General features: G+C 52.6%; 9 protein-coding genes across 9 annotated transcripts; 4 read left to right on the top strand and 5 right to left on the bottom strand.

Moving 5' to 3' along the window:
- Positions 1–15: 15 nt before the first annotated feature.
- Positions 16–2,312, top strand: SCP_0402190 (Acetolactate synthase, mitochondrial; the record flags this gene model as incomplete). Its single annotated transcript, XM_027756957.1, has 5 exons — positions 16–197; positions 248–1,664; positions 1,717–1,909; positions 1,964–2,169; positions 2,229–2,312. 5 exons carry the CDS (start codon positions 16–18, stop codon positions 2,310–2,312), a joined length of 2,082 nt encoding a protein of 693 aa, XP_027612758.1.
- Positions 2,313–2,670: 358 nt separating this feature from the next.
- SCP_0402180 (Probable prephenate dehydrogenase [NADP(+)]) lies at positions 2,671–4,264 on the bottom strand (the record flags this gene model as incomplete). Its single annotated transcript, XM_027756956.1, has 6 exons — positions 2,671–3,409; positions 3,456–3,607; positions 3,659–3,807; positions 3,858–3,971; positions 4,028–4,083; positions 4,143–4,264. The coding sequence occupies 6 exons, from the start codon at positions 4,262–4,264 to the stop codon at positions 2,671–2,673; spliced, it is 1,332 nt and encodes a 443-aa protein (XP_027612757.1).
- Positions 4,265–5,283: 1,019 nt separating this feature from the next.
- Positions 5,284–5,963, bottom strand: SCP_0402170 (hypothetical protein; the record flags this gene model as incomplete). The annotated part of the gene is made up of 5 exons (XM_027756955.1): positions 5,284–5,304; positions 5,358–5,379; positions 5,436–5,486; positions 5,543–5,662; positions 5,845–5,963. 5 exons carry the CDS (start codon positions 5,961–5,963, stop codon positions 5,284–5,286), a joined length of 333 nt encoding a protein of 110 aa, XP_027612756.1.
- Positions 5,964–6,221: 258 nt separating this feature from the next.
- SCP_0402160 (putative vacuolar protease A) lies at positions 6,222–7,859 on the bottom strand (the record flags this gene model as incomplete). Its single annotated transcript, XM_027756954.1, has 8 exons — positions 6,222–6,644; positions 6,700–6,866; positions 6,923–7,006; positions 7,061–7,117; positions 7,166–7,432; positions 7,487–7,552; positions 7,601–7,620; positions 7,675–7,859. The coding sequence occupies 8 exons, from the start codon at positions 7,857–7,859 to the stop codon at positions 6,222–6,224; spliced, it is 1,269 nt and encodes a 422-aa protein (XP_027612755.1).
- Positions 7,860–8,657: 798 nt separating this feature from the next.
- On the top strand, positions 8,658–9,485 carry SCP_0402150 (hypothetical protein; the record flags this gene model as incomplete). Its single annotated transcript, XM_027756953.1, has 1 exon — positions 8,658–9,485. One exon carries the CDS (start codon positions 8,658–8,660, stop codon positions 9,483–9,485), a length of 828 nt encoding a protein of 275 aa, XP_027612754.1.
- A 477-nt stretch (positions 9,486–9,962) lies between these two features.
- On the bottom strand, positions 9,963–12,658 carry SCP_0402140 (Probable alpha-galactosidase; the record flags this gene model as incomplete). Its single annotated transcript, XM_027756952.1, has 23 exons — positions 9,963–10,148; positions 10,201–10,287; positions 10,338–10,415; positions 10,474–10,587; positions 10,642–10,726; positions 10,780–10,787; positions 10,845–10,899; positions 10,948–10,984; positions 11,047–11,062; positions 11,123–11,167; positions 11,221–11,309; positions 11,364–11,402; positions 11,474–11,490; positions 11,543–11,587; positions 11,647–11,708; positions 11,759–11,771; positions 11,826–11,886; positions 11,944–12,022; positions 12,078–12,140; positions 12,193–12,209; positions 12,267–12,281; positions 12,352–12,504; positions 12,562–12,658. The coding sequence occupies 23 exons, from the start codon at positions 12,656–12,658 to the stop codon at positions 9,963–9,965; spliced, it is 1,461 nt and encodes a 486-aa protein (XP_027612753.1).
- A 425-nt stretch (positions 12,659–13,083) lies between these two features.
- On the top strand, positions 13,084–14,582 carry SCP_0402130 (hypothetical protein; the record flags this gene model as incomplete). The annotated part of the gene is made up of 2 exons (XM_027756951.1): positions 13,084–13,120; positions 13,186–14,582. The coding sequence occupies 2 exons, from the start codon at positions 13,084–13,086 to the stop codon at positions 14,580–14,582; spliced, it is 1,434 nt and encodes a 477-aa protein (XP_027612752.1).
- A 588-nt stretch (positions 14,583–15,170) lies between these two features.
- SCP_0402120 (hypothetical protein) lies at positions 15,171–18,097 on the bottom strand (the record flags this gene model as incomplete). Its single annotated transcript, XM_027756950.1, has 12 exons — positions 15,171–15,443; positions 15,501–15,584; positions 15,639–15,743; positions 15,802–15,944; positions 16,000–16,197; positions 16,247–16,297; positions 16,362–16,463; positions 16,526–16,679; positions 16,733–17,010; positions 17,062–17,157; positions 17,216–17,355; positions 17,415–18,097. The coding sequence occupies 12 exons, from the start codon at positions 18,095–18,097 to the stop codon at positions 15,171–15,173; spliced, it is 2,307 nt and encodes a 768-aa protein (XP_027612751.1).
- Positions 18,098–18,280: 183 nt separating this feature from the next.
- Positions 18,281–19,817, top strand: SCP_0402110 (Zinc-type alcohol dehydrogenase-like protein; the record flags this gene model as incomplete). Its single annotated transcript, XM_027756949.1, has 8 exons — positions 18,281–18,445; positions 18,510–18,576; positions 18,638–18,743; positions 18,810–18,959; positions 19,024–19,217; positions 19,282–19,441; positions 19,503–19,564; positions 19,621–19,817. 8 exons carry the CDS (start codon positions 18,281–18,283, stop codon positions 19,815–19,817), a joined length of 1,101 nt encoding a protein of 366 aa, XP_027612750.1.
- Positions 19,818–20,598: the final 781 nt, after the last annotated feature.

The following is a 20,598-nucleotide window of genomic DNA, read 5'->3' as shown; positions in this document are numbered from 1 at the left end:
TCGTGGTTTCCCATCATGTCCCTCTCTGCTTCAAGAATGCATGCTGCGAAAAGCCCTGCAGTCATCACCTTCGTTCGCTGCCGTTCGACGGCTGCTAACCTAAATAATTCCATGCTCGAAGCCAAGTCAAGAGTCAGGGAACATGCAAGAAACATCAGTCGCACGACTGCGCGTGAGGCTACCGCGACAGCAGCTGTGTACGTGACGCTTGAGTTTTACATTTTCGACATGACTGAACATCGTCTAGGCGGCCTGAACCTGCTCCGGGTTACCAGCAGGCGCCATCGAAAAATAACGTCTCCATGCCCCCACCTATACTCGGGCCTCATCATGAAGGCCCTTTGGATCACTCGTTCGTCGGAATGTCTGGCGGACAGATCTTCCACGAGATGATGGTCAGACATGGTGTCAAGCATATCTTCGGATACCCCGGGGGCGCCATTCTCCCCGTGTTTGATGCCATCTACAACTCCCCACAGTTCGACTTCATCCTTCCGCGGCATGAGCAAGGTGCGGGGCACATGGCTGAGGGATATGCGCGCGTCACTGGAAAGCCTGGAATTGTCCTCGTTACGTCTGGCCCGGGTGCGACGAACGTCGTGACGCCCATGCAGGACGCCCTCAGTGATGGTGTGCCCCTGGTTGTCTTCACAGGTCAGGTGGCAACATCTGCCATTGGCTCCGACGCGTTCCAAGAAGCGGACATCGTGGGCATCTCGCGGGCGTGCACGAAGTGGAACGTCATGGTGAAGGACATCGCGGAGCTCCCACGGCGCATCAACGAAGCGTTCAAGATCGCGACCTCTGGTCGACCTGGCCCCGTCCTTGTAGATCTGCCAAAAGACATCACTGCGGGTGTCCTGCGCACACCGCTGCCTTACAAGGCGACGACGCCCGGTCGCCCTCTCGGTCTGCCGTCGAATCCTCTACAGTCTTCGGACATGCAAACGGACATCCAACTGATCAAGCAGGCGGCGGACCTCATCAACAATGCGCGACGGCCGATCATCTACGCTGGGCACGGCGTGCTCTCATCGCCTATGGGTCCCAAGCTGCTGAAGCAGCTGGCCCAGGAGGGCAACATCCCCGTCACAACGACGCTGCAGGGCCTCGGCGCATTTGACGAGCTCGACGAGAAGAGCCTGCACATGCTCGGCATGCACGGGTCGGCCTACGCTAACCTCGCGATGCAAGAGGCAGACGTGATTATTGCTCTCGGCGCGCGTTTCGACGACCGTGTTACGGGCAAGGTTGATTTGTTCGCGCCAGCGGCGCGCGCTGCGGCCCTCCAGGGCCGTGGTGGCATTATCCACTTCGAGATCCAGCCGAAGAACATCAACAAGGTTGTCGACGCATCCATCCCCGTCCTCGGCGACGTCGTCGCTAACTTGGCATCTTTGGTGCCTATGATCCGATCATCGCCCCGCACGCATTGGTTCAACGACATCCGCGAGTGGAAGGCGAAGTATCCTTTCACCTACCTAAAGAGCAAGCCAGGTGCACTGATGAAGCCCCAGGAGGCGATTGAGGAGCTTGACCGTCAGACAGTGCACATGAAGGACAACGTCGTCATCACGACGGGTGTTGGACAGCACCAGATGTGGACCGCGCAACATTACAGGTGGCGTACACCGCGATCGATGATCACTTCAGGAGGGTTGGGAGTAAGTGCCTTGACATCTGTGTCACGTTTCTGTTTCTGATGTTGCGCACCAGACGATGGGTTTCGGTCTGCCGTCTGCTATCGGTGCGAAGGTTGGCGCGCCGAACAAGACCGTCGTGGACATCGATGGCGATGCATCATTCAGCATGACCGCCATGGAGCTTGCTACTGCCTCGCAGTACGACATCGGGGTTAAAGTTATGGTGCTCAATAATAAGTTCCAGGGCATGGTTCTCCAATGGCAAGGTACATCCTTACGAAACGATTCCATTTCTACGGTGCTCAGCAGTTTACCCTTAGACCTGTTCTACGACGCGCGATACGCTCATACCCGTATGACCAACCCCGACTTTATCGAGCTCGCGCGGGCGATGCGCGTGCACGCCATCCGATGCCACTCCGCGGAGGAGCTCCCAGAGAAGATGAAGGAGTTCTTGGAGTACGATAACTCGAAACCGGTGCTCATGGAGTGCTTGGTCGAGACAAACGAGCATGTATTCCCGATGGTCAGTTACCCGCATTGAAAATTCTTCCATCACGTATACTGATAATGATTTATCCGCAGGTGCCAGCAGGGAAGGCTCTCCACGAACAGCTCCTGCACCCAACCTTCCGCGCAGCGTACGACGCCCGGAACAAAAAGACGTGATTTGCGTCGCCCCATACCGCATGTCGCCATAGGCGCCAGCCGCTCTTTCCGATGCAATATTTGCTATGATATTAACGCCTGCTTGCATGTATGATAGTTCTGGATGCATCTCACATTACGCTGCCGATGGCTGTCAATGAAGAAGGAAAAAGTCCCTCCGCGGACGCTTGTAGCTACTATTACCTACCCAGAATGCAGGATGACTGGATACGCCTTTGCCGCTCGTTCTACCCTTGTCGTTGCCACAGAAACACGCTTTACGTATGCAGGTTGCATGCGACTCCCAGATGAGGTCGAGCAATGTACACCGTAAGAGGGAATGCAACGCCTTCGAAGATGTACATTGGATGCAGAGGACCTACGTCATCGAACTGTCCATAATGGCCTGAATCATGGCCGACCCCAGCTTCGTCGCCTCCTCGAATCGCGACTCGAAGAACGTCGCGGTCTGCATAAATCGCTCCTTGTACAGCTCAAAGTTCCCAAACGAGATGCACTGGCTCCATCCGCGGGACGCGATGACGAACTCGAGATCGTCCGAGCGGTGGGCGAGGTCGTGCACGGCCGCATCGATGGCGGCGTCGAGGCGTTCCTGCGAGCGGAAGAGGTACTCCGCGACTCCGATCCACATGCGGAAGATGGGCGTCGCAGCGAGGTCGAGGTGCTCGAACGGCTGGATCTCGAGGCGCGCCCAGCAATCTACCATCGCGAGCAGCGAGAGGTGCGAGTTCGGAAGCGGCGCGCGGGCGGGCGTCGACGTGCCAAGGCTAAAGCGGTTCAGCATGTCCTCCGAGAGTAGGATCGGCGCGCGCGAGCCGTCACCGTTTCCGAACACACGCGTGCGAGCGTCGTAGATGCGGGCGCGCAGCCCCTCCGCGTCGCGTGCGAGCATGAGTTTGAAGATCTCGGTCGTGCTCCGCGCGTACTGGTCGATCTGCACGCGCGCGGACGGGTTCAGGATCGCGAGCCCCGCGTAGACGTGCCACTTGTTCGAGTAGATGCGCAGCATGATGTTCACTTTGACCGTCTCGATCCCGCCGACGTAATAGCCGTGCTCCCAGGGGTACGAGGATTCGCTGGCCCACGCTGTGCCCATGCTGGGGAAACGTGAGTCGTAGAAGATGAGTGGGACAGCACACTGACCTCAGGAACGCGGCGTGTGTCACCGCTTGCGTATTTGCGGTAACGATGTCGTGGTCCTCGTAGGAAAGGTAGACATAGCGAGATCCTAGCGGCTGGAGAATATTCTCAACCAGAGTGAGTGCTTCGTCGGGTGCGCGGTATTTTATCAACACCTATGGTGCTCTGTCAATGACGAGTGGTTGAAAAAAGTACGAGATCATTACCAGAGGCTGACCTGCAGGAGACACCGATGGGCCATGCAAGGAGTGGCAGGAGACAATGTGAACGTCTTGCGGCAAGTACTTTTCGAATGCTTCTTTCTCTGGAGCCTTCACCGATGTTTGGCCGGAGACGATTGCACCGACCTTGGTCGCTGGAGTCGATGTCAGAGTGCGGTTCACGAACAAATGGCATTCGACGAACAGGACCCGTATTCGGAAACGACACGACTGATGTGCTCCGCCTCGACCGAGTACATGATGAAGTCCGACACGCGGGAGACGAGGTGGCCATCACGGAGGACAGTGATGCCTGTATCTGTTAGAACGCATAAGTACGCTGCAACGATGAACTACGAACGCGCGGCGACATACTCTCATATTTGGTCTTCAATGCCTCGTATTTGTTCGGCAAGTCGCACACATAGATCCTGTATGACTTGAGTTGATCGGTCGAAGACAGGAAAGAATGATTGGCTTGCCGACGTACTTTTTCCAGCCGGCGTCGGATAAGCACTGCGCGTACATGGAGCCCATAGCACCCATACCTATAAGGCCGATGGCGGGCTGCTCCTCAACGGGAGAGCTGGGGGAGACACCTGAGCCAACCATTGTTTACTAACGGTTGCATACAACTAATTAGAGCGCTATCCAGATCGTCTCTTATATCAAGCGTCTTGCAATCCACGGACAGAATTCACATCGCAGTGAGAATCATCGCCAAACCCGAGATTCCAGATTGACTCGAAGATACAAATAAACTAGGGTTAGGGTTAGGACGACGTAGGAGCGGAAAAAAAAGGCCTGCCCAGCCCGAGGGCCGAAGCAGGACAGGAAAATATTGAGACGGTGCATGAGCCGGAGCCCATACAAACCGCAAGGCCCCCCTGAAGACATGGTCGCTGTGCTATGAGAGGTCCTCACGGGCCACAGACCCAGGTACGTGAAGGGGCTTGTGCCATCAAGGTAAGTATGAGTTGTTAAGGTGCCCGGGCAACCCTTATATCCTGCACGCGACGTGCGCACGGACCATGTTATTTGTTTGGTCACCGAGCACGTCTACGACGAAGAAAGGCTTCACAGTGGGATTGCGTTTGCTTCAAATTGCCCCTCCAGTACATGTACACAAAGTATCTGTCTGCCGTTGCTCGCACTATTCGACAGACGACGCGCCGCATATTGTTTCGTAACAATGTCGATCACTGCGTTACTTGGCTATCAGATGGCCATTACTATCCTCTAATGTGCAAAGCGCAGTATACACCAAAGCAGGGTATTTGGGCGTGTAGTCGTCGTTGTTCATTCCAAATTTATAAAAGTCTCCCACAATCTCAGGACAACGCCTGGCTCGTGCAAGTCAAGGGTTCCGAGAATGTGCCTGCTTGGTATCCTGATCCCCGCCACACCGTCATCCACGGATTCTACGAAGCAAACACATAATGACACGTTATATGATACTAACGATGCTAGCATACAGTCCCGCGACCATGATGAACGCGCCCAACTGTCGTAAGGGACAGTGAGACCGAGGATAGGGTTAGGGTCACAATAGTGGGGCTGACAAGGATGAGTCCTCAGAAGACTGACTCGAGTCGCTCTCGTGGTGTCATCCATCGCTCCAAGCGGGGGGATCAGTGGAACCAAAGTACGCCCTGTCGGGGTGGTCAGACTGCTATCGCACACGCATCAGGAGATGGGCACGTACTGTGATGCCGTAAATGAACCAGCTATAAGTCCTTAGGGTGAGCGCACGCTCTAACAATAACGTTAACGACATTCGCACCGCGCGAACATCGAGCCAATGACGCCCAGCAAGTCGTTGAAAAACGGAATCCTGCCAGTATGTGAGCGGACTGTCAGAGTAACCGACGCACAAGCCGAGATACCTACACTTCGGCGATGATCAACGCCATCGTCCAGATGGCGAGGCAGATGCCGATCCACGGCGCCCATCCAACGAAGGAGTGCGACGTCGTGTGTCGAGAATCGTACCCGTCGTCGTGGCGGAATCTGCGCGTGCGTCAGACTCGTCCACTTCACGTAGGACGCAGCACGCGGCAAATTCTCACTTACATCCTGACGAATATATGCAGGCCCAGAAGTTAGCACACGCTCATCGCTACGTACCAGCTTCGCACACACATACCTGTTGACCACACCAGTGATCATGATCGTAGGGAGCGCAAACCCACCCCTGGTGGGCGACATGCTTCACATGATAGAGGGCAGTCACGCCGGCGGAGAAGGTGTCGTGGGTGGAGCTTGGTGGAAGGGCGGAATGCGTGTATTTATCTCGAGACTGTGGAGGCATATTGATAGGAACTTGACAGGCATTTTCAACTGCAGTGAATGTTTTCCGCAGATGCCATGAGGTCACCCTAGGTTAGCCACCTGAGTGGAGACGCGGTCATGTGACCGACGCGTCGCGACGCGCTTACAATAGTTGCTACGTGTACAGCACCTCAGCTCATTTCACGAGCTCCATGCATAAGAATTCATGTATGCATAAATATGGTATATTAATCCCTGAGAAAATAAGACGGCATGGATAATAGTGGGTACACCAACCTCACCAGCTGCCCAGGATCAAAACCGGACAGACAAGCATCAGCACCCAGGACGCCAAAGTCACCACCGAAGCCGACCCCGCTGCAGAAGTGGCGACAGTAACAAGCTCCTGATTGGAGCCGAAGCCCAAGCGCTGGTTGCTGATGTCCCACACGCTGTAGTACTGCTTGAGCAAGCTCCCGCCCAAGATACGCACACCGTCGTACGCGTTGATCAGCGTCTGGCAGTGCGACGAATTGTCCGCGAACGCGCCGACGTTCAGCTCGCTGCTGGGAATCGTGAGGTTGTACCGTCCGCCGTCCTGGGAGGTGAAGGTGACCGCGATTGTTGCGGAGAGGTTGGCGATCGCGCTGCAGGCGATGCCATACGCCCCAGGCTCGTTCGCATATGGCTGGATATCGGGTGATATGAGAGCATACATTGCCTGAGAGTCATATGTAAGTGGGAAGAACACTAGTGCGACCATATGATAAATTGACCTCGGTAATGTTCGTGTCGAACAAGATGTTACTCGTTCCGCTGTCGAAGATAATGGGAAGCGGCTGCTGCAGGATTGAGGCTGTCTGATTGTTGACGTAGATGCCAGACGAAGGAAGCTGCCAAGATCCTTCCGCCTTCGCAACGATGTTTGAATACGTCACATTGCCTGAGGACAATGTTTCATCAGTGAGACCCTAAGGATGTAATAACGGGTGTGCGTACCTTGGAACTTCGTGTCGTCGTATCCCCCGATGGTCAATTCAGCATTTCCGACCGCTCGGGGAGTAAGGTACATGCCGAACAGCGCTACGTATCAGAACTTCAGTGCCAGTGCCGCCACGAGTAAGTCATTAGAATTACCAGGAAGACCTTGGGAAATCAACCCAGTAAAGAATCCCTGCCCCGTAGTCGACATGCCTATTGGTTGATTAGCTACGTGCAGTACCCAAGCTCAGTGTAACTGACCTTGGATACCACTGAATGGATCGACGTCAAACGACACCGATTGGTTCACAATAGTGAAGAGTGAGACATTTGGCGCAGTAAGCCCACCGATAGAGATAGTGTCTTCAGCAGACACCACCTCGAGCCAGCAATTTTGCGGGATCACGGGAGTGACGCCGACACCCGTCTCGAAGTACAGGGTCGTATTTTTTCCGCTGCTTATAAAAGTAGAGCTCTGAGATGGATCGAATAAGGTCTGGTTGGCGCATGCTGAACCGCACTGCGTACCTACATAGGCTAGCGTTAGCGAGCGGACTTCTGAGTCAGTAGGTGAATACTGACTCGCAAACTCAAGTGCCGAACTGCCCGTATCGAACAACACACTGACATTCTGGGGAGGGGTACCGACTGCCGCACATTCAGCGAGAAAGCCCCATGCATTTGAATCAGACTTGCCTGAGATATTTCCATACCACCTTCGAGACGCGAATCAATCAATTGCTTTCATTCTTCTGAACGCGTTAACTCACTGAAGATCTGTGCCCGAGAAGTAATCTTCGAGTGGAACATTGACCGCTGACAAGCCCCTTCGCCGCAGAGCAGGTATATGGCCCTTGGGTATGCTGCGAGATGTGAGCGCGACTGTGTGCGGAGACGCGCTCCCTGCCGAACTCAGTGCCAAGGCTGCTAGGGCCAATTGAAGGATATCCAGCATCTCGGAAAGACCTACGAAAGCTAGCCTAAGGAGCTGGGCAGTCAGGCTGGAGGCGAGCGCACCCTGGAGGTGAGAAAATGGATGCTTTCCCGTAGGATTTGGAGCACTTTTAAATCACAAAGCGAACTGCGAAACACCCCACTGTGTCGGAACAGCAGGATTTGTGAAACCGTAGCGTCGCAACATAAGGATGATCAAACCAAGTTCTAGAGGGTCGGAGGACGAGCGGCAGCATGATGTAAGCAATATGCAGCAGCAAATATAGGCAAAGATGGGCATTGCGAGTGGGCGGAGATCGAAATCATCGTTTAGAGAGACGTTTAGAATCTGGAAGGGGGGATCGACCCCCCCTTCCAGATATAAGGTTTAGAAAGAGCTCACTTTGCTCTCACGGTATGCGGAGATCAATTTGCCGACGTGCCGGCCTGATTTAGAGACGAAATTTAGTTTAGAACGTTTCTAAACGGCTACGGGAAGGCATCCAATGAGGATGGTTTCCCGCGGAGGAAGATGATTGACGTGTTTAATCAATGTTTCATAGCGTTCTCGAGACACACGTGCCCAGACGTTTCGCACTGAAAATAGTCTCTCAGTCTCAGCTGCTTCACCGTATCCCACGGCCTAGCTACATAGCTGCTTGCAAGCGGCCACTCGTGATATTGGATCTTCTATACTTTTATTCCTGGACGTTTCGTACTACGATACTGTGATGCCATCGCGTCCTGCAACGAGAACTTAGCCCAACTGGGAGGGTCTACCTCCGCATCCACAATCGCTTTCTGCACCCCTGGAAGGACAATGAGACGAGCCCTGTTCTCCGTCCACCGCGCCCAATGCAGTCACGAGAGGTCATCTGTATGCTATCGAAGCAGACCTGTCCGCGCTACACCCATTCTCCGGTGGCTGGCTGTTGAGGGTGGCGAGACTCCTGGACCCCGCGGAAATGGCGTGCTCTACACACACGATTCTAGTACGGTGGACGACTGGCTTGAGCAAGATTTGTCTCGAGAGGCTTGGACACAAGTCGCGCTAGGGGTCACGCTAGAGGCGAAGATATCCGAATTCCGCAATGAAGACGACAGACCGATCGTTCTGACCAGGATATGTCTACGTGAGAGCAGATCCGTCACCACGCGTACATCCAAGAACCGCTCTGCCGAGCTCAAGGAATTGCTCGTACGCCGAGACCAAACCTTCCCCATCTCTCCGTCGCCCTGCTACAGAGCTCATCAGTACTTCTCGACTCACCTTGTCCTCAGACGCCTCGATGATCGTGCTGCTACAGAAATATTCGAGGCATTCACTGGAATGGATTCTCCTCCAGGATTCCACACAACCACACGTTCAGACGTAATACGCGACCCAGCCCATGGAACCAGCTTCACGCTCTCTTCTCACAACCCCGCCGTCCCTCTGCCTCCTACTGGGATCTTCGACTACCTCCTCCTGGGATCTTCGACTGGCATTACTTGCAGTGCGTCATTGAGAGGTTCGGTAAAGCGGCCTACCGGGGAGTCGATAATATTGTTTGTGCCGTCGGACCGTTCAAGATTGAAGATGACCGCGATGTTGACGACGAGGAGCTCGATGATGGCGACTATGATACTCGTCCTACCCTACGAATAGCCTGCTGGCCCCCTTCGCACGGGAGGCAGGCGATGTGGAACTACAGAGGAACATCCAGGATTGGAGTGCTGGAGTGAGCTCGCGCTCTGGATGATGGATCCTGGTGTTCTGCCTATTGTATCCCGTACTTTGTAGAGCTCCTGGAGAAAACAAAAGTTGGCGGCAAATGGTGTTCATATTGTTATTTCTTCCCCGTATTGTATTCCTTCGTGTATCCGTACGTTTTCGTCGTAACACTCTCGTAGCGAAATCCGCTGCACATTGAAATAACTTCCCTGCTGAGTGTATATCAGCATTTTCTCCGGGAGATGCTCCGGTTGGAGCGAGATGAAGACAACCGATGTCCATGTTCAGTCAACATATAGCATTTTGGGTACAAGCACAGTGGTAATCCAAAACATTGTCCACGATCCGCATATATATGCAATCATCCACAAATGTCAAAGTGACGGTCGACACTATTCGTCCCGTTCTTGCTCACTCGGGGAAGTACTTCGTCCCGTTCTTACTCATGCACCACGCCTGGCGCGCGCACGGCGGATATATCCCCTCCGGCTCATCACCCGCGTCCCGCAACAGCAGCGCAACGACACCATGCGCAGGGACCGCGTGCGCTGTGAAGTTGCGCACGGCGGTGCCGTTGTCTGTATGGGTCCACAGGTCCTGTGATACACCTGATGAGCATTGTTAATTTTAGTCAAGGGCGTGTACTTACCCGGACGGAGTATTGCCTCCCGGCTCTGATCCACGGAGACTCCGTCAAGCTGAAGGACATGTCTGCCGGCTCGTCCAGCGTGTTCAGCTGGTGAGATTGGTGAAGTCAAGGAAATAAACTGGAGATAATGTACTTACAAGCATGAATACCGTGCCGTTCTGGCTCTCGCCACTCCAATACTGGGCTGGGTGCGTCGAGTTGCTAACCCAATCCGGCTGAGGCAACGTCCAAGTCAGTCATCTACCGGTGAATGCAGGGCGCCAGGACACCTACGTTGATGCCCCACCGGAAGGGGCTTATGCTAGTGCCTACCACTGGGTCCTGGTTGATCGCGAGAATCTCGGTGTTCTTGAGAATTTCCAGCGTTTCATCTGTCGCGCTTGCCAGCTGAATGACCGGCCATTTAGACGAAGCGCAGAGATAAGAATGGGATGAACCTACGTGAGTGCCGATGAGTAGGGGAGACTTCATGAAGGCCCATGCCGTGAAATGCGACTTGGCTTCCTCGTATGTAAGGCCGTTCCCGCTAGTACGAATGTCAGTCGACGGGCGAATATCGGCGAAAAGATCGAGACGTACACTTCCAGCTATATAATTCCCATGGACAGTCAGCGAACGTGACCCCGCAAGAGAATACGACTCACGATATCCATGTCGTTGTGACCGTAGAAATCAGACGCCCAAGTGATAAAGGAGTTCCTATTGCCAGTGAGCGACACTTAATTACATGCGGAAGTTGATACATACGCATCCAGGATTTTCGTTACTGAGCCCCAGTTAGGATCTACAAACAGAAAGCGAAAACCCATCAATGCGCCACGAGGATTGAACGGAAGGAAGGCTTACCGATGTCGCCTGTAGTCTATCGGCCCAAAAAGATCAATTAGCACTTTAGGTACCGGACAAACGACAACTAACTTACCCTCCAACTTTGGCCGAATCGCTTAGCCCAGAGCCAAGGTTGCTCCTAAATCACGACAAATGAGATCCGCGGTCGAAACATCATGTCCTGGGACCCACTTCACCCCACTGGCAGAGGGACAATACCATCGGTGGTTTTCTCGTTGTAGCGGCAAGCTTGCTCAGAGCGTCAGCTATCCGCTGGAATTCTGCACAACAGATTTGAATTTTTGTCAGGGGATACTAAACGAGGTGCGACGTACTGCCAACCATGCCTTGCTTGATGACCGTGTCGAAAGGAACTGGACAGTACACCAATTAAAGAAATTCTTGGATCAACTCTAGGGACGTGTTGGAGTATGTATGCACGTACTCGCACAGTTATCATACCTTTGCGGGAACATACTCAGCACCGTCAATATAGAGCGGAGGTCGAGCTTACTTTAACAGGTCAAAACCCCATTCCTCTTGGAACAATCGTGTATCTCTGCAAGATGTGATGTGAATGGTGGAAATTTAGACGTGCGTCTACGGATGAAATCGCACCTCAATTCATTTTGAAATGAACCAGGGTATAGTTGGCAGGTGAACCATCCGGAATCAGAGTACTACGTATATTAGCGAATTGACCGTCTGGTGTGAAGTACATGGTACACACAATACCAGCTTTTCTGGAGCATGCGTGTGAGAGCTATGTAAGTCGAACCAGGTGTTTTGGCACTTACAGACCAAGGTCGTGTATCTGGTTAGTCAGAGTCCGCATTCCAGACGGGAAGCGGGCCTTATCTGCATGACGGAGAGAACAGGATGAAAAGGAGCGGGCTTCAATCCAATATGGCTCACTTTCGACAATATCACCTGTGGCAGTCCGATTCTTCTCCGAATAGCAGTCGTCGATGTTGACATACTTATAGCCAACATCCTGTGTACAATGTAACGATTATACCTTAAGACTCTATGACGAACAAATTTAATACCGCAAGGCCAAGCGACTTCAGGAGTTGCGCGGTCTCTAGAATGAGACTTTCATTGATGTCACACTGCACATGGAGGATCAGAAAGTGGGCGCGTATGACCAGAACTCTCACTAACGTGATATGCATTCCATGCTACATAAACGATCCGCTAAGTCAAGCAGTGAACACCACGAGCGGAATGGAGCGTACTGTTGTAACCGAGGACTGTGAAGAAAGTACGGAAACGCGGAACTATCACTGGACAAATTCTGCACAGAAAAGAAACCTGACACACCTGGTAAACGACCTACGCCGGTTTCCGAGTCCACTGTGGGCAGTCTACGTGCAACAGGACATTGCGCTCGAGGGGACCAGCACGATAGGGCAGCTGCGAGGCCTATCACAGAGACCACGGCAACAGCAGACACCTTCAAAGCACGACTGTACGCTGGTTACAACCACCCTAAGCGTGCCGTCCTCAGCTCAAATCTATTGCTGTACTTGCCGTTGCGCGGTCTGCCACCGTCCTCTTTCAAACCATTCTGAGCCCCGCCTGGCATCAGCGGTTCAAGCTCGTACGGCTGAAGGCGAGTCCCAGTCATGCGAAGTATCAATATGGGATGCCTGGTTATGTACTAGTGGCTAGGTAACGGCGAGGTTGATGAACTCGCGGGAATGGAGCTCAGGAAGCGCCCGTTGACTCTTCCCTGAGCGTCATACGACCTCCTAGGACGTTGCCACGCCGTACGTACGCGTGTTCCACCGCGCTGCGACCCAACGGGACAACAATAAGCAGCTTTCGGGGATATAACTGAACCGCCTAATACGTACTGGCTGCTACCTGTGCTTTACTTGTCTAGATATACGATCAGTGAGTAATTCACACTTGTTTTTCCCAAAGTCCAGTCGCATTATGAGCATTTGATCAGTACTAGTACTGATACTTTCGTCAGAGCGAGCTCACAGGCAGTGCTGCACTACATCTAAGAACGATATCCACAATACGAGCCCTATAGAAAGATACAAAATGTCACTTCATCTCGGGGGTACTGTAGGATTGGAGGGTGAGTACTTGAGCTCACAGTGGCATCGGCGATCGATCGCTGATTGTTTCGCCCGCATTTGCTAGTTACCCCCGCGAAAAACTTACCAGAGGACATTATCCGCGAGATCTTCAAATGCGGATGGTCGAATTCTGCTCCAAGCATGCGCTTGCAGTTTTCGCTACTTGTTGCTTCCGTTTGTCGCCGTTGGAGAATCGCGGCTCTTGACTCTTCGTCACTGTGGTCCACACTTGTTTTGATCATCTCCTATGACCCCTCCCTGGAAATTCTCGCCCTATTCCTTTCTCGTTCACACTCCGCACCCCTAGATATCATCATAATAACACACCGCCGTGTGAAGAACAACAACCGCCTACATCGAGAACCAGACATTACGAAAGGAATCTTCCGTCTTCTCCTTCCTCATATGGGGCGTTGGAAGTCACTGTCACTATCAGCGCTCACAGGTGCAAGTTTGGGCTACGTTAATAGTTCCCTGCGTGGTTGTGCCAATGTTTTGGAAAAACTCAGGGTCACATACACTGGGCCCATTGATTTTTCCTCGCCTAGTCACCCTCAACGGGCCCCTTTCCACTCATCCTTCAAAGCTTCTAACTTGCGGGAACTGACGCTTCAGTATGTAGTGAGCCTTCCAGACTCACCCATTGATGAGCTCTTCCCAGCCTTGGAGTTGTTGTCCTTGGACAAATCAGCCCCGTTGACTTTACAGTGGAGGGAGTTCGTGCAAATGCTGGCACGATTGGGGCATTTGCGCGTTTTTCATCTCGGAGGGGGCCGTCGGCATATTATGGATCTCGAGGAGGATCCTGGTACTCCTCCCAGGGTGACTTTGGCCGCACTAGAAGAATTGTCTGTCTCAGACCTCTGGCATGAAAACGTGAACGAAATGTTCTCGTTCTTTTCCGCCCCGCGTTTGGCCCACTTCTCCTACATCGATCCACGAGACTGGTCAGACGGTTCGGAACCCGTAATTGAGAATCATCTCGAATTCTTCCCGGCTCTCCGTTCTGTCACTCTTGCCAACTCTCGCGGGGAGATTGACGTCGACTATGATTGCCTCTCCCAATTGGTGGAGCACTTTCACCATGTCAATATCCGTGGGCTGGAATATGCTCCAAACCACGTTATTCGAGCGGCTGGTGATAGACAAATAGATCCAACTGAATTACCGCTCGCTCGACTCATCTCAATCAGCCTCCGAAGCTGCCTTCAGATGTATATAGAGGAGCTGAGGGAACTGGTGTTGGTTCGTTCAGATCCTACCCTGGCTGCGGAGTATGGCGAGGACGCGCCAACCGCTCTTGAAGAAATCCGGATCTATAATGACTGCGAGATCGGGGAGGAAGATCGTGCATTTTTCACCAACAATCTGCGCGTATTCGAGTGGTTGCCGTATGCTGCAGATAAAGAGCGTCGTCCGAGCGGTTCAGTCGACATGGTTTTCAAGCCGAGATCGACTTGACACCATAGTCTATACGGATGGTATAAAACAATTACATTGGCGTATCTGTACGTCGGCTACCCTCTGCTTGATTGTACGTGAACATATTGTTGTACAGACCCCATTCAGTAACGATTGTCCCTTAAATCAAACTCGACGTTTCATCCAACCCCCAGCGCTAGCTGTCTACAAGTCACTACCACATTTGGATCCTCGGAGAGTCGACTAAGTTTTTTTCTTAGAGTCTTTCGGATTCATATCTGTTGCAGTGCCGTGGGCTGTGTCGGATAATACATGCCGAATATCCAGTAATGAATGCAAGCGGAGGAGGGTAAATTGAACAAGGCGGTTAAGGTTACGGGAAGCGAATCCATTGGAGTCATACTATGCATAACTACAGATACATAGTCAAGCTCTATTGAAAGATGTACTGTAACTTTATGCAATGCCTCATTGCATATGGCCTTCGTGTGGTTTATGAAGTGGTCAATTATTGGGATTTGCCATACGCTCCGTAGAATCACCGGAGTGTATGCACGTCAAATTATCCCTCACAGCAGTGTGACGGTCGTCTTTAGTGTGCCTCCACCGTCATGTAAGTATAGTACTTCAATTCGATTCTTCGTCCTCGTCCGCGATGTCCGTCTCCTGCCGAATGCCTTGTATCCCATAATAGGGAATACGATTCTTTATCCACCTCCCCAAGAGCCAATCCACGCGACATAGCCCTGATCCGGTCGCAGACGCAAGGAGCGGGGCGCGCCCCAGCCCGTTCCCACTGTTCCACGCCACGCGGTGTATGCCCACCTCTGGCGGCCACGCGCCGGTGCCCACTGGCACCACTTTGTTGAGGCGCGTCGCAGTGGGCCGATCTTGCATCTCCTGCGATGATGGAAACGTTAGGCTGAACGTCCATAGAGCAAGCAGGCGGGTGCTCACCGTGGGAAGGAATCTCTCGAGCATCCTGTATTCTCCGGTGTTTCGGCTGTAGTCGAGCTGGTATATCTTGTGCACAAGGAACGGCTGCGAAGACAGTCAGTCACTGGCGAGCTTCTACAGTTTGCGGCATCAACATACAACCATCCCTCCCCGCCTAGTAGACCTAAGCGTGTTTGTAGTAAGACAGCTGCCATCAGTTACACCGACTGCAAGCTGCGGATGGTAGTCGGACGCGCCAAGGCTCTGGATACATTATCAATGAGCGTGGCTTCGGAGAGATTGTGCAGGTAGATAGACAGACCCAAGAAGGACCGTCGGGCTCAAGGAGCGTGCGTCCCCGCCCAAGCATGCTGGGCGAAATCGAGTATGTCTTCACGATGTTCTCGTGGTCGATGGTGATCGGGCCGCCACAGTAGGGTGAGTAGCACAGCGAGTTGATGACATCTGCGGACGAACGCGTTCAACGATGTCTGAATTTCGTGAGGGCGTATGGAGCTACCTCTTGTCCTGTTCATTATGTTTCCCGCGAGATCACGGATATCGGTGAGGCACTCCACACCGTCGTAGCCGCCGCTCGCGACGACAGTAGGGTCAGTAGCGGCGGGCTTTACGTCCGCGGAAACGCCTGGCACGCGGATCCACGCCAGTGCACGAATGGCAGACTGGTGAACGGAGAAGTAGTGCGTGGGAAGGACAACTGAAAATACGATGAGATCCATATCAAGAGGCGCGGGACAGTCTCGCACTTTCGCCCGGGCTTTTGAGCGCTTGGGAAACATTGAATACTGCAATGGATCCTACGAATCACATTTGGCTTCAGGATAATGATTTAGTTCAGGCCATTCGATAAAAGAAACAAACCATTCGTGCAGCCAATGGCAACGACTTCACTGTTTGCCCAGTCTAGTGCCCAGCACAAAGTCTCTTCCAACTCGATGCGCAACAGTGGCTTGGATAACCTTACTGTACATGTATGAGAAAGCCTGAGTAGACGCGAAGCCTTCAGCGGCTGATTAGTGACGCACTGAATAATGGGCCAGTACCATGGTCTCCTTCATTGTAAGAGACTAAAGTTGCGGGGTCCGGAACAACATACAGCGAAAACGAGCCGTCCTCGAAGGTACCGCCGATGATCCCAAGTTTGCGCGGACCAGACTGGCCACTGTGTAACTGCGAATTCTATGCGCCGATAATAGGTGAACAATCGGCTCAAAGCGAGATTAGTCACCTACCTCACATGCATCGTTCGAAGGTAGCGGGCACCACTTGAGCTCATACGCCGGGCCGCTATCCAGGCATAGCAGCATTTCGCACTTCATCTCTCCGGGATCGTCCTCGGTGTTTTTGCTCGTAGAGTCCTCGTCGTCGACTTCCATTGCATCCCGTGAAGGAGCTAGCGACCATATCTGGATACATGCATGTGAAGGTCGTGTCGCCCGCACTCCAATTGACGGAGAATGTGCGCGTGAGGGAAACGGAGCGATTGCTAGATATTGTTTATGGGATTTGCCTATGCAAAAGTTCAGAGACGTAGGCGTATTCAAACATCAAGTAAACTCACGAAAACGGTCGTCAGGATGGATCGGACACCAGTCTAATGCCCATACTGGTGTCCCTGCATTGAAGACATGGGATTTGCTGCCCGGAATGAAGTCCGCTGGCGAAGAGAGTCACAACGGTCATATATGCACTCCTATGACATGAATACAATATACCAATTTTTTGCGCTTCAAACATCTTCATTTCCACGCGTGTTTGCTGACCAAAAGGTCCAAATGAACAGGTTATGGATGATGGGGCGTTGAGGACGTCTTTATCTGCGACCACATCATTTGGCAAGTATGGTGCAGCCTCTCTTACCAGTCCGTCAAACGTCGACAAAACTCATACATCATATTCAATTTAGTGACGTACTGAAGGTTGAGCACCTCATAATCATCCACCTTAATCGACTCGTACACCCTCGGCCTTCGATTAAGTTCCTTTTCTTCTCCGTCGCCTTTTATTTCCTCCTTGAACCACCCTCTGTCCTCCATGAGCTCCCACAGAGGCCCAGGGCCAACATTGAAGCCCCAAGATTTGCCGACTCTTTCAGCAACAACAGAATCGGCGGTCGAGCTTTTGGTAAGGACTGTTGTATCAGGGGCAAAAGGCATGGGAGCCTTTGCAAGGCGCTCCACCGGAGAGTCCCTTCGATAGAGCGCAACAGCTCTGTGACGGTGATGAACACCAGGAAGAGCTGGGAGAGCATATTGCTGGCGAGTTGCTGTACGAGACAATCCGGGAGGTAGAGACACCGTCTTCCTCGGTTTCGCAGCTGGTGCACTGTGTCCCCCGCTAGTTCCAGCTGGCCCTATGACAGAGCGCTCATGGTCAGAATCCGAGACGAGTTTAAGCTCTTGCTCCTGTTCCTCAACGTCCTCGGCCATGGCGTCTCCCTCGCCCTCCTGAGCCTCGTTGGCCTCAGGTGCGAAGTCACTACCGCTGTCCGCTTCATCCACAAATGGATTGGAAGGCCCTGCGCCGTCGCCGTCTTCGTATTGAAACAGTGTTGCATAGTTTAGACGGGATGCTCGAGAACGAAGCTGCCTGGTCATCGTCAAGAAAACGCAGTTGAAATTAGACAACGCAGATCTGGATCTGCAGAAACTAACTTTCCTGTATATGGAAAGTCACCTGCCTCTCCAAGTCTCAGGCCCACATTGGTTACTAACCGTCAAACCGCTGCGAATGACCATGTCCAAATTGCGTGCTCTTCTGTCTGTCCCACGTCGTTCACCATGTCTCAGCTTGCCCGGACGACGAAGGTCCTGACGGTACAGAAGTCTCTCCAACAACGCACTCCTCTCTACCACGATGCCAGGCTGGAGGAACGTCCCATCCCCTCCTTGCAAAATGGCCAACTCCTTGTCAAGATCGCAGCAGCAGCGTTCAATCACAGAGACGTATGCCGTATTTCCTAGTCAGTTTTATTTGCTACGCTCACAGAGGGTACTCCACTACTCCAAGTTGTGGATTCGCAAGGGACAGTATCCTGGAATTGCGTTCGGGAGTACTTTCGGTGCTGATGGTGCTGGTACACGCGTCTGTCACTGGGATCTCATGTGTACTGTACTACTGATTTGTGTTTGATATAGGAACTGTGATTGCTTCGGGTCAGAACAGTGACCCTCTGTTGCAGAAGCGAGTATTCCTTGTCCCGATGCGAGGCTGGGAAGAAGATCCAGACGCTCCCGAGTCGAAGTGCGTATATTTCCTATCACGACAAATAATGGAGATAAATACGATACTCACGATCTGTCCTCGTAGCTTTGTAATCTTAGGCGGTGGAAGGGTAGTTCCATTGGGAACGTTCGCTCAGTACGTTGTCGTAGAGCGCGACCAGGTCATTGTGACTCCCGACCATCTCGATGATGAGCATGCGGCAGCGTGGCCTTTGGGCGGTGTAACTGCTTGGAGGTGGGTTTTTCCACCATACACCCGCATAAGCTGCAGTAAACAGTTCACGTCAAATCCTTGACAGGGCATCAATCGTGAATGCACGTGTGAAGCACGGTGACAACGTCCTTATCACCGGCATAGGCGGAGGTGTCGCCCTGATCGCCATGCAGCTCTGCCTCGCGCGCGGCGCAAACGTCTATGTGACGAGTGGGTCCGAAGAGAAGATACAGCGCGCGATCTCTCTCGGTGCCAAAGCAGGGGTGAATTACAAAGCTGGTATATTCTTCTTTCTATCCTCTCTGTACATTCACTCATCTTTTCGACCGGGTACTTTTCATAGAGGACTGGCCTAGTCAACTGGAAGCTATCTTGAAGAGCAACAGTTCTGGTGGTGCGACCTCAGCACTGCTGAGTGCTGTTATCGACTCTGGAGGTGGAGATATTGTAGGCAAGACCAGTAAGATCCTAAAGGCCGGGGGCAGAGTCGTCGTCTATGGAATGCAAGTAGCCGAAAGTCTCTTCTCTGAAGCGACTAGCTCCTGACTCTCACTTTATAATCAGGACCGCAAGTCCTAAAGTGACATTCACAATGCGCGAAGTGCTCAAGCAACATCAGCTCATCGGTCAGCATCCTGTGCTTTCAGACAATTTTCCAAGCTTGTCCTCACATTATTCGCAGGATCTACCATGGGTTCGCACAAAGACCTGATTGATGCGACCAAGTTCCTCGCGGAACATCGTATCGTGCCGGTGGTCTCGCATGTGCTTGATGGTCTGGAGTCAGCTGAGGAAGGATTTGAGCTCATTAAGCGAGGGGAGCAGTTCGGAAAGGTCGTGTTGAAGGTGCGCCATCCCGAGGCGGGTGCAAAGCTGTAGAGGTAGGAAACAATATGATTCCTCCCTCCGCGAGACCTATGTTCCAAATGTATGTCTGAATGTCTCTTGTAACATCCGTCCTTGGAACCACAGTAAGGATTCTGGGTGTGCCAGGGTGGCCTCAATTTGATGCAGTCGCAGGAAATGTTTCAATATGCGCGAGGATCGTCAGACACGGATATCCGAGGTACGAGGTTGAAGCAGAGTGTCTACCATCTGCCTTCGGAGACTAATTACGAGGATCTGGCCATCGGGGAATTTGCCTGAATCTTGTTTGAGCTTGTAGCTCTGACAAGCGTGACCAAGTGTGACGCGAGTTTGTAACCGCGTGCAAGAGCTTGCAATCGACGCGTCGTGCTTGTACACGTCTTGTATGTCTTTGTCGTGCTTGTATAGCTATGCCCTGAGCATGTGCGCGAGCCATAACTGTTCGGCTTCCATCTCCGGAGCTACTCTGCGTTTTGTACATCTTGTAACGCCTTCCCGACAGTGGCCAAGCTTGATGAACAGCTTGCAATGTATTGTCAGACTATTCTCAGCTTGACTCTCTGTCGACAAGAGATAACGGATAACGTGATGGTGCGTGCTTTTCCCTTTGCCCTCGTTATCTTCTGAAGTCCACTGCAGCTGGCCCTAAAGTGATCGGCATGGATGTTGAACTTTCGGCGGCGCTAGTGTTGTTGAGGGCCTGGCTTGGCCTGAAAGCCCTGGCTTTGGCTTGGCTTTAGCAGGCTTGGGCTTCATCAAACTCCAAACTAGGCCTGATGGTAGGGCTTGGGCT

The sequence above is a fragment of the Sparassis crispa genome (genome assembly GCF_003851025.1).
Source record: "Sparassis crispa DNA, contig_000003F, whole genome shotgun sequence".
Taxonomy (NCBI): domain Eukaryota; kingdom Fungi; phylum Basidiomycota; class Agaricomycetes; order Polyporales; family Sparassidaceae; genus Sparassis; species Sparassis crispa.
This window is presented reverse-complemented; position numbering and strand designations above follow the sequence as displayed.